Genomic DNA, 16041 nt, shown 5'->3' on the forward strand with positions numbered 1-16041 from the left:
TGTGCTTTTGATTGCTTTGTGGATGCATTGACCAGTTTCCGCTTTGAATCCACTCTGTGATTAGATTCAAATATGTCTGTGATTTATTTGATTACAGATTATACACACACATCTCTGGCAACCTCCCTAAACCGTCCTATAGGGCACTTTGGCTATGTTAGATTGTCTCAAGATCCCTTATGAATGTAATGCCTGTGAAAAAACACCCCCAGCGCTCTTTTTTTTTCTTTTGATAATTATGAGAGTTCATGTTTGTTATGGTGCTCGCAATACAATGGTCTACAAAGACTTGAGAAAGTTTATCACAAGACTGACTGACCCAAGTCAGTTTGAACTTTACTTAATGACGGTTTATCCCATCTATGACCAAAATTAGGGTGCCCTTGTAAATTTGTAATTGAATGTTGAATCTCTGAACAGTTTTGCAAGCATCCTCAAGCGTGCTGCTTTCTCAATTTATGACCTCTTTCTCAAATTCTTATATACATGAGAAAATGTTTCTTGCTAATATTTATTTATATACAGGAGATTACGTGTTTTCTTTCCTTACGTGCGTGTGCTGGAACTGACTTGGGTAACGTAAATGGGGTCATTAATTGGCATATTCATACGTATTAGTTGTTCCATAACTAGGTAAAGAGTGTTTGTGGATTACTACATGTTAGTTGTTCCATACGGAAGTAAACAGTGTTTGCTCCACTTAAGAAAAACTGCTAAATTTAAAGTTCATATTTATGTTTTCTTTGAGATATCAAAGTAGAGCTCAATCTGCACAATCACGTGGCCCACTCACAGCACTTGACATGACACGATGAATCAGAGTACTTGATGCAAAAGGAAGAACAACAGTGAAGGTTGCAACAGGCCTCTTCGAGAGGTGTCTGCTTTTTTTGTGTTACGAGTAATCTCTCTTTTAAAGAGAGAGATTGAGGCGGCTGGTTTTTAGTAGTTACTTATCAATTTCTCTCTAAATAGAGAAAATCGGTAAACTATTTTACAATAAAGCTTATCCAACGTTTAAATCTTTTATTTGGATAAGGCTCTACTGGGTGGTTTCATACGTTAGATAGAGAGTGGTTTTACCTTTCTCCTCAATGCAAGAAATCATGCATAAATTATGGCCATTAGGGTCATGTATGATCAATATTTTTTACTTCATGTAAAACTAATTATGATGCAGGATTTTATCTTCTATTATTGGAGTATTTCTCTTGCACCAATATTTCTGGAATGAGTTATATACTTTAGTTACTCATCTAATTATATGCCTTATCAGACATATCTCAATGTCATACATGATACATGTTTTGAGAACATTTTCTTTAATATGTCATTTGTTAAAGAATCAACAATTATATGAGATGTAGCTAAGTAATTGATTTTGATTTCATTCATTTCAATCATATCATGAATATAATAATATTTTAGCATTATATATTACTTTTAAAATTGTTCATTTCATTCTTCATAAAAGAGATAACTTGATTATCATAATAAATTTGGACTGACTGATTGGTTATATACAACTTCAAATTATTAATGAAATGACTTATCCAAAAGGCAAATATGATAGCTGTATTGCATGAATATGTATTCTCCTTCTTAAGTATGTTGAGCTACGCAACTTTGTTTCTTACAACATCAGGAAACTAATTCTCCTAAGAAAAATATATCCATAAGTAGATTTACTATCATCTCTAGTGCCTGTAAAGTCAGCATTAGAATACTCGGTTATTTCTAAAGCATCAACTTGAAAACATAATTTCAAATTTATAGTTCATTTTAAATATCAAAATATTCTTTTTATTACTTATCAGTGGGGTTAACCTGAATTATTTTCCTAATGACTAACGAGGCCAACAACAAAGCCGATATCACGCCTTGTGTATAGCATACATCAAACTTTTAACAGCTTGTACATAAAGAACATTCAGTCTTTCTTGTTCATCACCAAGACTACCATTTTTACTTAATTTGGCACATTTTACCACATGTTTTAACAGGCTTGCAATCACTCATTTTAAATTTTTTTATTATATAATTTATATATCTTTCTTGATTCAAGCTTAAAAGTTTAGAATCTCTATTTGGAGTGATTTTAATTTCAAGAACATAGGATGCTTCTCTCATGTTTTTCATCTCGAACTAAAAATTTAACCATGACCTGGTTTTGTCATATTGTTGTTTTCAATCAAAATAATGTCATCCATATATAGTGAGAGAATAACAAATTTACTCAGTTTTTCAGACAACACAGTGGTCAAATTTATTTGTCACAACCCTATTGACGTAATTGTCTTATGAAACCTTAAGTACTACTGACGTGGTGATTGCTTGAATCTTTATAATGGTTTTTTTAACCTATATATTTTATCTTATTTGTCTTTTATTATATAGCCTTCAAGTTGTTTTATGAAAATGATTTTCTTAAGCTCAACATTAAGAAAAGTGGTTTCAACATCCATTTGATGTAAAATTTAGGTCGTAATGAGCTACAATAGCAATAATTATCTTTATCGAGACAAATTTTGTAACATGTAAATATGTGTCAACATAATCTAATTTTTTTTAAAAAAAAATCTCTTAGCTACTAACATCGCTTTAAATTTATCAATACTACCATCAGATTTGAATTTCTTCTTTAAAATTCATTTACATCCAATGACTTCTTTTCTGAGGTAAATCAGTCAATTATCACTGGTTTTTCGTAATGGACTCAATTTTCTCGTTCATGACTTTTACCCAATCTCTTGACTCACGTGATTTTATTGTCTCACCATATGACATGTTATCTTCCATGTCATCCATGTTTTAAGCATAACACAATTTCTTCGTTAACTAAACACAATAGGCATCTAAGTAAGACAGAAGAGCTTTAGACCTTTTGTGCCTAACTGGAGCCTGATGAAAAGAAGATGAAGAATTTGCAGAGGGTTCGTCATTACTTAAATGTTTTTGCAAGTCATCAGAATCATAATATAAATCAAGATGTCCATCTTCATTTATTTTAAAAATAATTTCTTCGATGTTTTGATCTTCCAAGAAGATAACATTTTTACTTTCGATTAAACCCTTATATGGGTGGTAAAATATGTAACCTTTGGATCTTTTGGGATATCCAATAAAGATACACCTTATAGATCTGGTATCAAATTTATCTCTTGATCGCTCTATAACCTTTATGTAAGCTACTGAATCTCATTTACGAAGGTAACTTAGGTTAACTTCATGTTCATTATTCATAAGGTGTAGAAATAATAACTTTACAAGGAACCCTATTTAAAACATATATTATTGTATGTATTGCTTCTTCATAAAATACTTTGGGTAATTAAGCATTAGATAACATGTGTCTAACCATGTCGAGAATAGTCCTATTGAATCTTTCAACTACACATTTTTTGTTGATGAGTGCCTAGAGTAGTGGTTTGATGTCTGATTCCATTAGTCTTACAATATTCAAAAATATCATTTGAGGTATATTCTTCTCTTTGATCGGACTGTAAAACTTTAATCTTTCTAGTAAGTTGATTTTGACTTCTTGACGATATTCTTTAAATTTGTCTAATGCTTAATACTTATAAGTTATAAGGTAGGCATAACTATATTTTTAAAAATCATCAATATACGATATAAAATATTACATTCCTTTATGAGTTTGAGTTTTGAAGGGGTCACAAATGTCAGTGTATATGATTTTCAAAAATTCATATATTTTAATTACATTGTGTAGAAATGGTTTCTTGTCATTTTTTTTGTAAATACAGGGCTCATATCTATGAAACAAAGATTTTATTAAAGTCAGGTATTAGATTTAATTCGGTAAGTTTCTTTATTTTCTTTAAATTAATATATCTAAGTCTTTGGTGCCAGACATTTACATCCACACTAAAGACAATGTCAATATAAGCAGAAATCAAAAGAATTTTATTCATATCAGAGTCATAAATTTTAAAGAGACTATGATGTTTATCAAATAAGACTCGACTATGTTTTCTCATAGTAACCTTCCCTGATAAAAATCTAACTTCAAAACCCTTGGCAACCAAGGTTGGAATAGATACTAGATTACGTCTCATAGACGATACAAACAAGACATTTGACAACAAATCATTTTTTTACAAGTTTCGATGTGATAAGTCCCGACACCCATATCATAGTAGGTATTGTTGCCCATGTACACCCGATGTTCAACAGGTTTATACTTGATTATGTTCACCATTCCTTCCTTATTGCTATATGATGTGTCGCTTCATATTCCACCCACCATCTAGGAAGAGCTTCGTGTGTATATGAGCATTCTGATATCATACAAATTATATTACATCTTTTTTTTTTATTCATGCTATTGTTGTTGTTCGTTCAACTCCAACAATTGTTCTTGAAGTATCTAGGTTTTTCACACTTGAAGTACTTTACCTTAGAGGCGGCCGCCTGCGGCCTATAGAATGTTGGACCTTTTCTCTTATCAAATTTATCATTATCTTTAAAAAATTTCTTCTTAAAATGTGGGCGTCTAGAAGAGCCATAACTGCGGTTGTGAGCATCTTTTTCAAAGTGTAATTCATTTTTCTTGTCTTGTTGCATATATTGCTGCTCAATTTTAAGTTGAGCAAAAAACTCTTTAAGGGTTAAATTTTTCGAGTTCAGTACAGTTTGCACTATCTTCCATGAAGATGGGAGACTATGCAAAATTGTAAATATCTGCATACGATCAAGAATCACATTCCCAATTATCGCCAAATCCTTTGTCATTGCTAACATTTTGTTCATGTGGTCAACTACATTGTCATTTTCTTGCATCCAACACGAATTATATTGCTCCAAAAGCAATTGAATGTGAGTTTCAGAGTTAGTATCACATTTCTTTGAAATAACATCAAACCTAGACTTTGTTGTAGGGTAACCTTTGAACACTCTAATTAGATCGTCATCCATGTAGGTGAGTAACCAACATGTTATCTCTTTTATATTTGAGAAAAGTTGTTTGTCTTCTTCGATAACTTCATCAACAAGGTCCCTCATTTTAGTAGTGAGGGCATTCTCGACGCCCTCTAAGGTCAAAACAAGAGGAATCCTCCTCTTCTGAATATGGAAATTGATTTCATTTAATTTATCTGTTTTGGCTAGTTCGATTGCACAAATTTGACTTATGATTTTTCTGAATTTAAGTATTTTATGATGGCAAAGTATAATAAATATATGTTCAACATTCAACAAATAGATAAATAAAACAATATTAGCCATGAACTCATAAAATATCATGTTCATAAGCAGCTAATTCATGATATCTAACTTATTTTGTCATGAAAATATAAAAAAAAATGTATGACAATCAATTTCTTCTTATTTCAACTAAAACAAAGATCAATGAGGCAATATGTAAATTCTGAGCACTTTTCTATAATTTCAAAAAAGTTAGAGGTGAGTAATGAAGAAAATAAATAGATCTCTCAAAAAAGGACTTAAAAAAAAGAATCCAAGGGGTTTTCTGCAAAAAATAAAAAAATGTAAGCCTATTTTGGATATATGTTAGGGTTTAGGTTTCTTTCTGAAAATTACCAGAAAATTAAGAACTTATTTTGTAAATTGAAGAATACAGACGTCAAAAATACTAAAGAACATGAGCATAACAATAGTTTTACTGCAACAGGATAGAACAAACATTAACATAAAGAGCAACGACAAAAATGTAAATTAACCGAGTAAGGGCTTGATCGGTAATACTGAAAAAGACTGGGACAAATATGTAATATTACCTTGAAAGGGATTTGACCGAAATTACCAAAAATGATCAGGGACAAATAAGTAATTCAATATGTTAAACCGTATAAAAGGTATGAACTTCCGAAAAAACCATTGAGAGAAAACTTCTGGTTCGGTGATTTTGAATTTGTTTTCTCATTCGATGAAGAAGATGCCGATCATCTAGTTTTATTGGCTTGCCAGTTGGGTCACCAGAAAGCAGGATGATGGCTGCGGTGAAGAGTCGACGACAAAAAAAGGTAATCCTTTTTACCATCGGGTTGACAGGGTTGCCAATGGGACGCCAAAATGTCCTCACCAACCATTACAGTGATGGAAGATGCGACGGCGATGGCGATGAAGAGATGAAAAAGGTGTTCTTCTTCCTAGAAACTTCTTCCTCCCCTTCGATTTTTTTTTTAAGAACAAGGGTCGCCAGATACCAGCGACCCACTGTGTTTTCCTCTTCTTTTTGTTTTTTGTTTTATGTATCGAGGTCACCCGATGTCGGCGACCTTTTGCAACAAAAAAATGGCGAAGAGAGGTGGTTGATTACTGACGACCCTCTGGAAAAAAAAATCTTGTTTAAAATGAGAGAAAAAAATTCTTTTCAGTTTTTTTTTTAGTAGAGAGGTTGCCAGATACCGATGATCCTCTATAAAAAAAACTTTTCCTGTTAATTGAGACCAAAAAAAAAGAAAAATGCCTTTTTTCCCTTTTTGTTGGTTTGGTTCCTTTTTTATTTTTTTTGGTTTCACTTTCTACCTACTAGAGGATGTCTGTAGACCCTAATTTGAGGTCTATTTTTTTAAATTTATAAAAAAATAAAGTCTCAAAAAAACAAATGAGAGCTTTTCCCTAGATCGAAAAAATTATTGGACAAAAAAATTCTATTTTTTTTATTGTCACAGGCAGAGCTGATTCAAAGCCTATTTTTTTTTTTAGATACAAACCCGATTGAAAGGTCTGTTTCTTTTTTTATTTTAGATGTGGATCTGATCCAAATGTTTGTTTTCTTTTTTTTTTGTAGATGCAGAGACAAAGGTCATCAAAATCCGATGACCTATCTGATACGCCTTATAAACAGAAATGCCCCTTTTCAAAGAAGATCTACTAACCTTTCTTTTGATTTTTGTTTTGATTTTCGGTGTTCGCCTGAATTGCAAATGACGAACTACAACCCTAAGCGGCGATCTGCAACCCCAATGATCGACGAACTTGAGTTGCGACAGATTGCTATGAATTGCTCTCTGCACACAGCAAGAACCCGAGCTCTGATACCACTGATGAATCAAAATACCTGATGCGTGCATACGAAGGGAAGAACAACAATAAGGTAAGGTTGTAACAGGCCTTCTTCAAGAGTGGGTTTGTCTTCTCAAATTTTCTTATGTATCCTGAGTAAGCCTTCTCTCTCTTTTAAATGGAGATTGAGGTTGGTAGTTTTTACTCTCCTGGGTAGCCATTATACAACTCATGTGGAGAGAAAATTGTTTAACTGTTTTATAGTGAAACTTATCCAAATGAAACACGTTCAAATGTGATTTATTTGGATAAAGCCCTTTATCAAGCTATTTCACATGTTGGAGAGACGTTGGGCTCACCTATCTCTTCAACGCATGAAATATGGCCACTATAATCATGTATGACCAACATGACAAAGCTATGTAAGTTGTTTAACATCCATCACACACAGTATAAGATGACAATGGTAGAACATGCTCGAATGATATCAGGTTTAGGAAGTTCAGCCAGGGTGTCCCCCACACCAGAGCATTGTAGAACTTGATCAAAGTGGTGTTAGATGCCTTTATCAGCATTTCCCACCATTTGCGAACGTGGACCCTCTACCACCTCTAAGAGTTGTAGCTGTGCTTTCTGGTCCTTATTGTACTGCAAAACTGCAAGCATTTTCATGTCTCGATTTTGCTTCCAATCAAAGAGACCAACAATTACGTCATTCAACTTTATGGCCTTCATCTGCAAGAGGGAATATCATGTTGTTTCTTCTCTTTGGCTCTATAGATATTTATAGAGCTTTTACATTGTATGGTTGCATTTTGGTAAGAGAATCATGCACAATAATCTCAACATTCTAGCCCTCGTTTGGATGACATGGGACAAAACCAAGTTACTAAAATATTTGGTTTTACTTCTAAACCAGGTTTTGGACAAACTTGATTTGCCAAAAAACTGGGGTTTTAGGTGTTTGGTTGGCCAAAAACCTAGTTTTTTAGGTTTTTGGTTTAAAATTAATAATTTTCATTTTTGGGCCACCCACTGGCTGGAAAATGGTTGGCCTGGCACTACCCAGTGCCAGCCAAGCTATTTTCTGGGAAGTAGATGTCTGACAATTGATTAGATGTTAAATACAAAAGAAAAAATACCTGGCCATTTGTGGCTGGAAACAACAAGTCATTAAAATAAAAAGAAAAAGAAAAAAAAGCAAAAACATGGCCATTTTCGGTCAAAAAATAGCTAGTTAACATATTCTAGTGTGTGCATATATATATATATATATATATATATATATATATATATATATATATATATATATATATATATATATATATATATATATATGGTGGTAGCTGCTAACCACTGTGCTAGTTTTCCTCATGTATTACTTAAATATGACAGATGTGTTGGACATGGTTTATTTACTAGAAAATGACACTTGATTCTTATTTTTTTGATAAAAAAAACATGATTTTTTAAGACCTGAATATTTAAGAAAATCTTACACCATCAATTTTTCAAACCATATAAAAACCTACATGCGTCAGATGAATCAAGAGTCGATTCCTATAAAATCAAGCAGGTAAAAATAGAATACATCTGTATGCTCAAATTTAAGAAAAAACAAGGAAAAATCCTTTGAAGGCTTAGTCGTTAGCAACTACACTATATTTTTACCAACCAAATATGTTTACTGGTACAAACCAAGATTATCATAGGTTTTTTTATTTTTTTTTCAAAAATTTCACTGTACAGACGTGATCTAAACTCTTGATTTTATAGAAATAGTCTCTTGGATCATCCAATTAAGATGCATAAGAAGGATCTTTTAAGGGTTGAAAATCAAAGTCTTAAAATTTTCTTAAATATTTAAGCATAAAAAATTGCATTTCTTGATCCGATTATGAACATCCAATAGTCCAGTCCTAGCAAATGGACCACGCCGAATGCATCTGCAGGTTTAGATTTGCAAAAAAACTTATAAAAATCTTGATTGATAAACATATTCCAGTTTTCCTGTATCATTTTGTTGATCAAGCTATGGATTAGGGCCCACTCTGTTCAAAGATTTACTTATACTCCAATCAAGAGGCTTATCCTTCACCGACATGGTTCTTTTGGAATTGATTGGCCTTGTGAATAGCTTGTTCTAATCAAGGCACCAATATCCAAGTACTCGTTGATTAAATGCTAAGTTGAGTTTGGCATCACAAACTATTAAGCATTGACAAATGCTTGCCAGGGATTGGCTAGCTTGTTGGAATCATAGCGGGAGAAATTGCCTGAAAGCTTAAAATGGCAATTTCTAGTGAGATTTTCAAAATATCGTGAGATTTATGAAAAAAACATAAGTACCGCGATTTAAACATGATATTTAGGTTTTAAATGGCTATTTATCACAAAAAATCATGTATTTTTATTTTTAAATAAATTTTATTAATATTTTCTTATAAAAAAAATAAATTTTATATTTTTTAATTTTTTTTTTATTGCCAAGATTTTGCAAAAAAAAATGCGAGATTTTTGAAATTTTTTCAATTTCTTGTGAGTTTTTGAAAAATGAGAAATTGTCAATAAAAACGTTTGTCACTGTGGTTGGAATGCTCTGCAAAACATGTAAATAAGCATGCAGGATCTGATTTTGAGATCGATACGGTACAGAAGAAGTGCTTGTGGAATTAGAGGCTGAGTGTCACTAAATTAAAGGTACGTCACCCAAAATGCATCACACGTACATGCTTGTCTAGTGATCAGGTGATGTGTCAAAACACATATTTTTTTTTGTGTTGAAATCACCGCGGACAATAGTTACCAGGAAACAAAATAGATATGAAAAGTGATACATTAAGCAAAAGAGTGGAAGCGATTGTTAAAAAGTAGTATGAAGCAGCAAACAGGAAAGGGATTATACAACTGCATCTCATTATATGACTTCTCTCTAGACTCCTCACAATCATCTCAATAGCTCTACACTTGACACATAACTTACTACATTCGTTACATGACTTGAAAGTTACCCACTATCTACATGAATAACTTAATAAACTCACATTAACACTTTTTCCATGCCTATGTTGGACATATTGTGTTATGCAAATGCCAACTTTGCATATGAAATCTCTACACACGGCACATTGACAAAAGTATCAATAACTCATAATTGCATGATAAATTCAACGCTTGATTTTGAATTATAACTCAAAATGGGTTTACACTTTCAACACATACATAGGGTAACTGAAATATATAAATTGGTATGCACCGAGATTTTCATATGTTTATATTATTATTTTTTTAATTTTTAGCATACAGATGCGATCTACATGTTTGCTTTTATAGAAACAAACTCTTAGATCATTCAATTATGATCTTTTAAGGCTTGAAAATCAATGGCTCGTTTTTTTTTTTTAAATATTCAAACATACAAAATCACATTTTTTTGATCTGATTAGGATGATCCAATAGTCAATTCTAAGCAAAATGGACCACGACATCTGCACGGTTAGATTTGCAAAAAAATCTATGAAAATCTCAGTCATACTAGTTTTTATATTTTGTTGGTTTACATATTCCAGTTTCCCTATATTATATATATATGGTCACTATAATATGTTAACTGAAAATATGTGAACTAGGCAACTCTGTACCATCTTTTTTTTGCAAATCCAACCCTGTAGATGCATTCATCGTGGTCGATTTGCTAGGAATCTATTGTTGGATCTCGTATTTTTTGATGAAAAATGTGATTTTTGGATGCTTGAATATTTACAAAAAGTTTGAGCCATTGATTTTCAAGCTTTAAAATATCCTTCTCATGCATCTTAATTGGATGATCCCCGAGTTTGTTTTTATAAAACCAAACATCTAGGTCATATTTATAAAGCAAAATTAAAAAAACACCATGAAAATCTCTATTCATGCTTCATTTCACATATTTTCAGCTAATATATTATAGTGGCCCTATATATATGTGTAACTATTGGTTAGCAACGAAGGTAAGAAACTAATGACTAGAAATCACTCTTTTCTTCAAAAAAATTCAATTTGTTTTAGATGTAATGTTATAAACATGATCATGCAATTATTACAAGTAATTAGGTTTTTAAAGGAGTCCAAAAATCAATAACCCCACAATGTACCAAAATTTCATAAGTCAAAAGATCACATTTTTATATAAAAAAAACACAATCCATTGATCGTTAGCAAACAAATCATGTTGAACACATCTATATGGTTAGATTGAGTCGATACAACTTGCACCTATGATTTCTAGCTCGTTAGTTTCTTACCTTCATTAGTAGCAAACATTTTTCATATATATATAAAAATGTATGGCAACACTCCTACATAACTTTTCTGGTTATGCCCCTGATCTTATTCAGCCTTTGAGACAAGGGCTGACCAAGACAATATGCTCAACCATAGTGAAGAAAAATCAGTTTCATAAGTAGTATGAATAGCAAGGACTTCCCCTCAAGAAGCTACCAAGCCATGTTTTCCTGTGGGAAAAACATTTCTCCAAGGAGAGCCTGAGGAAGTTTTCTGATACGAAGTGGTGCATCCTGCCAGACCGAGCAAAGAGCCACATGGAATGGCTGTTTGCGTGCAGAGCGTGCTTGTTTCGCTTCCTGCACGAATATGGTTGGTTCCTGCAGAAAGATTGGTTTTCCCGTGAAACAAACAGGCAAGGTTCTATTTGTTTCAGATATGGGAAAGTTAAATGTATTTCATATGAAAAACATGAAATTGTAAGTTTTTGTGCGGACTTACTTCCCCAGGGGACAGATAGACAGTCTCGGGTAAACTGAACGGTCATATTGTAGGGCATGCCCATAGCAGGCAGGCCCGCTGATTTCTTACAAAAGCACGTTTTTTCATAAGAAAATGAAGTCAGCTTGGCTGTTTTGCAAAACATGAAACGTGGGAAATCTTCATGCCATATTCCCACGAATTTTAAGGAATTTGAAGGGACACGAATCTTGGCATTCATTTTGAACAAGCCCTTTTGCACCACGATATAAAAGCTAGGACCTTTAGGAATTAGGTTAGGATACGGTGGTTGATTGTCAATTTTTTTTTTGTGTTGAGAAAATGAGCAATAACTATCACCAAGGAAGATTTAAGAGAGCCGTGAAATTCCTTAAAAAAAAGAGACAGTCATGAAATTCCTTAAAAAAAAAAAAAGATAGTCGTGAAAAGGAACAGGAAAACGATATAATAATAATAAAATGCTTTCATTGAGATTCGAACTCAAGACCTCCCGCTTACTAAACGGGTGCTCTAACCAACTGAGCTATGAAAGCTTGATGACTGATTCATTTCATTATATTTTTTGACTCTTGTATTACAATCTGATAAAAAAAGTCAACCCTAAACCGAAGCCCAAACGGACTAGTGGTCAAGCGCCATAGTCAAGCCTGGTTTTAACTAGCCTAATCGACCTTACCCTGGGTTCAGGTGCTGGCATAAAATCAAGGCTCAAGCCTGACCTAGCTCCTTTACAAAACTGCAAAATCTAATAGAAATAACAAAAACCAGCATAGTTGCATGGATCAATGACCCAGCCAAGACCAGTTGATAAGGTTGCAAATGGGTCAAATATGTCTCGAGTCATGCTTGGCCTGATATTGAATCTCTCTTAGTAATCTGGATCCAAACCCCACTGGTACCCTGACATAGATCCAGCTTTGAATCAATAAATTAATAACAGGCGAGCTCGAACTCAGTTCGTTTTGCTGGAATCGGTTTAACTAGCCAGGAAAACGAGCTCAGCTTCAACACATCATGTTTGGTTCCTTCGGGGCTCGTTTACCAGCCCTCGGGACCTCAACCACATTTCCCCTTAGTTCGGGTAAGTCTCAAGAATAAGATTGAGCCATCGCAACGACCATAGGTATAACAGGCTGAGCTATCCCAACCAGGTCTTCGATCCCAAACGCAGTTTCTCCGACTAATGAATCAAACAAAAAAAGTGTCAAAAATAAGATTGCTTCCAAGTTCCAAATCCACCATCTCAAAGATAGGATCAGGATCAGGATCCAGAGATCAGTGCTCTCTCCGGTTCAGATTTGAACCGGTTCGTTGGCGAGTCTCTTACATTGCGGTGGCATAAAGCCCACTGCAGCGCAGCCTTCTGCAACTCATCCCCTTAACCCCTATCTATAACCAGGGACGACGATGGCAGCTACCCTCTTGCCCAACCCTCCTCTCTACACTCTTAGACCCTCCACAAGGACCACAACCCCCAAACTCTTCTTCAAACGCACAATACCATGCTCCCCACAAAAGCCATTCCTACTCATATTCAATTCCCAAGCAATCACCCAAGAAAATGGAGCCCCACAACCCAAGAAAATCCTCAAAAGAGAACCACCCACCAATACCAACAAAGAGAAGAGCCCAATCTCCCACCATCCGAATGCAGATTTTTTCATACAGAAGGTTTCCGGATTGACCCCTCTAGAGGTCTGCAAATGGGCAGGCTTTCTCTCTCTAGCCACTGCTGGTGTGAAGAGCATTGCGGGACGGTTTCTGGACCCTTTCTTCTGGATGTACTTCAGCTGGACATGGTTGTTCTGGCCCTGGATGGTCGCTGTTTCTTTGGGTGCCCTTGGGTTGTATTTTGCTTACAAGCACTCAAAGGGTGAAGCTTCGGTTTTGGGGCAGTTGGCGGTGGTCACATCTGCCTTCACTTGGCTGACTCTAGTCCCCCCTGCTGTTGCCAACGGATTTCTGGAGGGCTGGCCCATTGTTTTCTTCTTCATCTATCACTATTTCTTCTTTTTCAATGTTAGTGTGAGGAAGAGGTTGTATGGGGACTATTACCTCAGGCCCCATGATGAGAAGTGGGATGTGAGGCTGCCTCTGCCCTATAGACTGGCTTTTGCTGTTGCCGTCTTGGTGGGTCATTTATTAGCCGCGTTTGAAGCGCCCCCTCTTCACATGGTCCCTGGGGGGTGGCAGAACGTGCCCATATGGTTGTTGGTGATGGTGGTTTTGCTTATGCAGTATTACAGTGTCCTTCATCTGTCGAATTACTCGGAGAATGTCGTCGTGCCGACGAGCGTGGTGCAGTTTGGCCCGTATCGCTGGGTTCGCCACCCGATTTATGCGTCTACCATATTCCTGTTTGCACTTTATTTTGCTGCGCTTCGCGCGCCCTTGAGCGTGTTGTTTATCCTGTGTGTTGGAGTGTTGTATTATGATCAGAAAGCTAAATTGGAAGAGGATTTGATGGTAAGCAACTTTGGGGATAGTTATGAAACATACATGAGTAAGGTTAGGTACAAGTTCATACCTCTTGTATACTGATTGTGTTTGTTGAGAACAGAAACAAGTATTGTTTTCCCACTCTGTTAAGGTTAATAGAATGTGATGCTTTCTTTATTCCCATTTGTTTCCCAGAATTTTTTTTGTTCAGTTTTTTTTTTCAGTCTCTTTAAAGGAATCAGTTCACACCTTGTGCGTTCCAATCACCAATGTGTCGCTTCTATTTGTTACAGTGCTTCAATAACCACTTTTTGGTGGAGAGTATTACATTACATATGCGACTGTGTGTCCATTACCATCCTTAATGTTCATAAACAGATATTATTTAATCAACAAAATCAAAATTTTGTACTATTCTGCCGTATCGATCAAATGTGAAATGTGTTTTATGACACAACAAAAATGCAAACACTATGATCTGTATACAATGCTTTTAACGGAAGAAAAGGAATGAATCATCTCTATTGGGCTTTTACATATGTTGAACATTGGCATTACTGATTTAAATGATTTTCTTTCCTTGGTGCGAGAAAAACCTCAGGATTGCTTTTCCATGTTCAGTTCATATTGAAAAGGGCTGACATGTATTATCTTCTACAAGACGATTCTACTGGCAGAAGTTGCCTCCATTTTGTTGCTTCTGCAAGACTATTCTGCGGCAAATGCTCCCTCCATTTTGAGGGTGACAGAGTTGCCAATTAAACTGTTCATGGTGCTCTCATGAAGAATTTTTTAACCTGTGCAGCTTTTGAATATCCAGCCATCATGTTGAATTATATTTATGATGGCCAGCATCAACAAGAAAGCTGTGATTCCATTAGATTTGGTTAAGGTGCTATAAATGGCTATATTCTACCTTTTCTAAGGTAGCATGTTCTTTCCCATACTCTATTTATAGGTCTGTGTCATTTGCCTTGTGTTTTGTTGAATATAGTAACTTGTGAATGTATAAAGCATATTTTTCATTACTCAACTGATGTGAAAATAACCTTCGATCAAAACATTCTTAAGCATGTCTTCTGCATTCTGGTTGAAAGCCTTATTGCTTTGTAGCGTGATCATACATGAAAAAAGGGGGGTTGTGGTTTCCCCTTGCTCATTGTCAATGTTGCCATGATGCTTTACAGAATTAGATTCATCAACTATGGAACCTGATGTACGTGTAATAATTTGTGGATGACGTGGGGGTCCCTTAATTTTTAAGAGGATCATGAGTTTTCTTCTTGAAATACAAGATATTTGTGTGTTCCTAAATTATTCTTGTCAAAATGTTGTTCTTTGTCAAAATGTTCTTTTGTGGCCTTCTCTTAGTTTGGCTGTTCAGAAACAGTTTACTAATGATATTTTTCAAATCAGTCACATCCACATGAAAAGGAAAGATGAAATAAATTAGAAAAAATAATTACCTCTAATAATTTAACAAAGTTATATATTCAATGAATAAAATATAGGAATATTGCAATAATTTTAGAGCATTTGGATGATTTCAGCCATATTAAGGTTTCTGGTAAGATTGAATGTTTGTTTGAATGACAGTTTGTTTAATTGATTCAGCTTGATGCATGCATGATTTTCAGTTGCTGAGCCATTATAACCCAACTTTTTTAATGTAATTTCCAACTACATTTTCTTAAATGCAGTCATGTATGCATACGAGAATGAGCTACCAAAATTGACTGTCTGAAAACCCCAAAATTTCCCAAGTTTGCAGCTATTTTGTTCTTAAAAAAATGTGAACATTCCACTCTCGTTGTGTTTCACCCTGTGTGTCTTCTTTCTCTAAAGAAT

At 34.5% G+C, this 16041-nt stretch overlaps 1 protein-coding gene and 1 non-coding gene across 2 annotated transcripts; one reads left to right on the plus strand and one right to left on the minus strand.

Annotated features, from left to right (window-relative positions):
* Positions 1-12213: 12213 nt before the first annotated feature.
* On the minus strand, positions 12214-12287 carry TRNAT-AGU (transfer RNA threonine (anticodon AGU)). Its single transcript has one exon. It is a non-coding gene; the product is annotated as a tRNA-Thr (tRNA).
* Positions 12288-13070: 783 nt separating this feature from the next.
* Positions 13071-15025, plus strand: LOC149838390 (uncharacterized). The gene is made up of 2 exons (XM_090008242.1): positions 13071-14220; positions 14999-15025. The coding sequence occupies exons 1-2, from the start codon at positions 13162-13164 to the stop codon at positions 15023-15025; spliced, it is 1086 nt and encodes a 361-aa protein (XP_089864368.1). The 5' UTR covers positions 13071-13161.
* Positions 15026-16041: the final 1016 nt, after the last annotated feature.

The sequence above is a fragment of the Nuphar pumila genome, chromosome 5, assembly GCF_984573655.1.
Source record: "Nuphar pumila chromosome 5, dmNupPumi1.hap1.1, whole genome shotgun sequence".
Classification (NCBI taxonomy): domain Eukaryota; kingdom Viridiplantae; phylum Streptophyta; class Magnoliopsida; order Nymphaeales; family Nymphaeaceae; genus Nuphar; species Nuphar pumila.

Bases quoted from the DNA above. Each gene is read 5' to 3' on its own strand.
- LOC149838390 (XM_090008242.1), top strand. From the start codon at position 13,162: ATGGCAGCTACCCTCTTGCCCAACCCTCCTCTCTACACTCTTAGACCC. The intron at 14,221-14,998 runs GTAAGCAACTTT...TAACCTGTGCAG, and splicing joins AATTGGAAGAGGATTTGATG to CTTTTGAATATCCAGCCATC.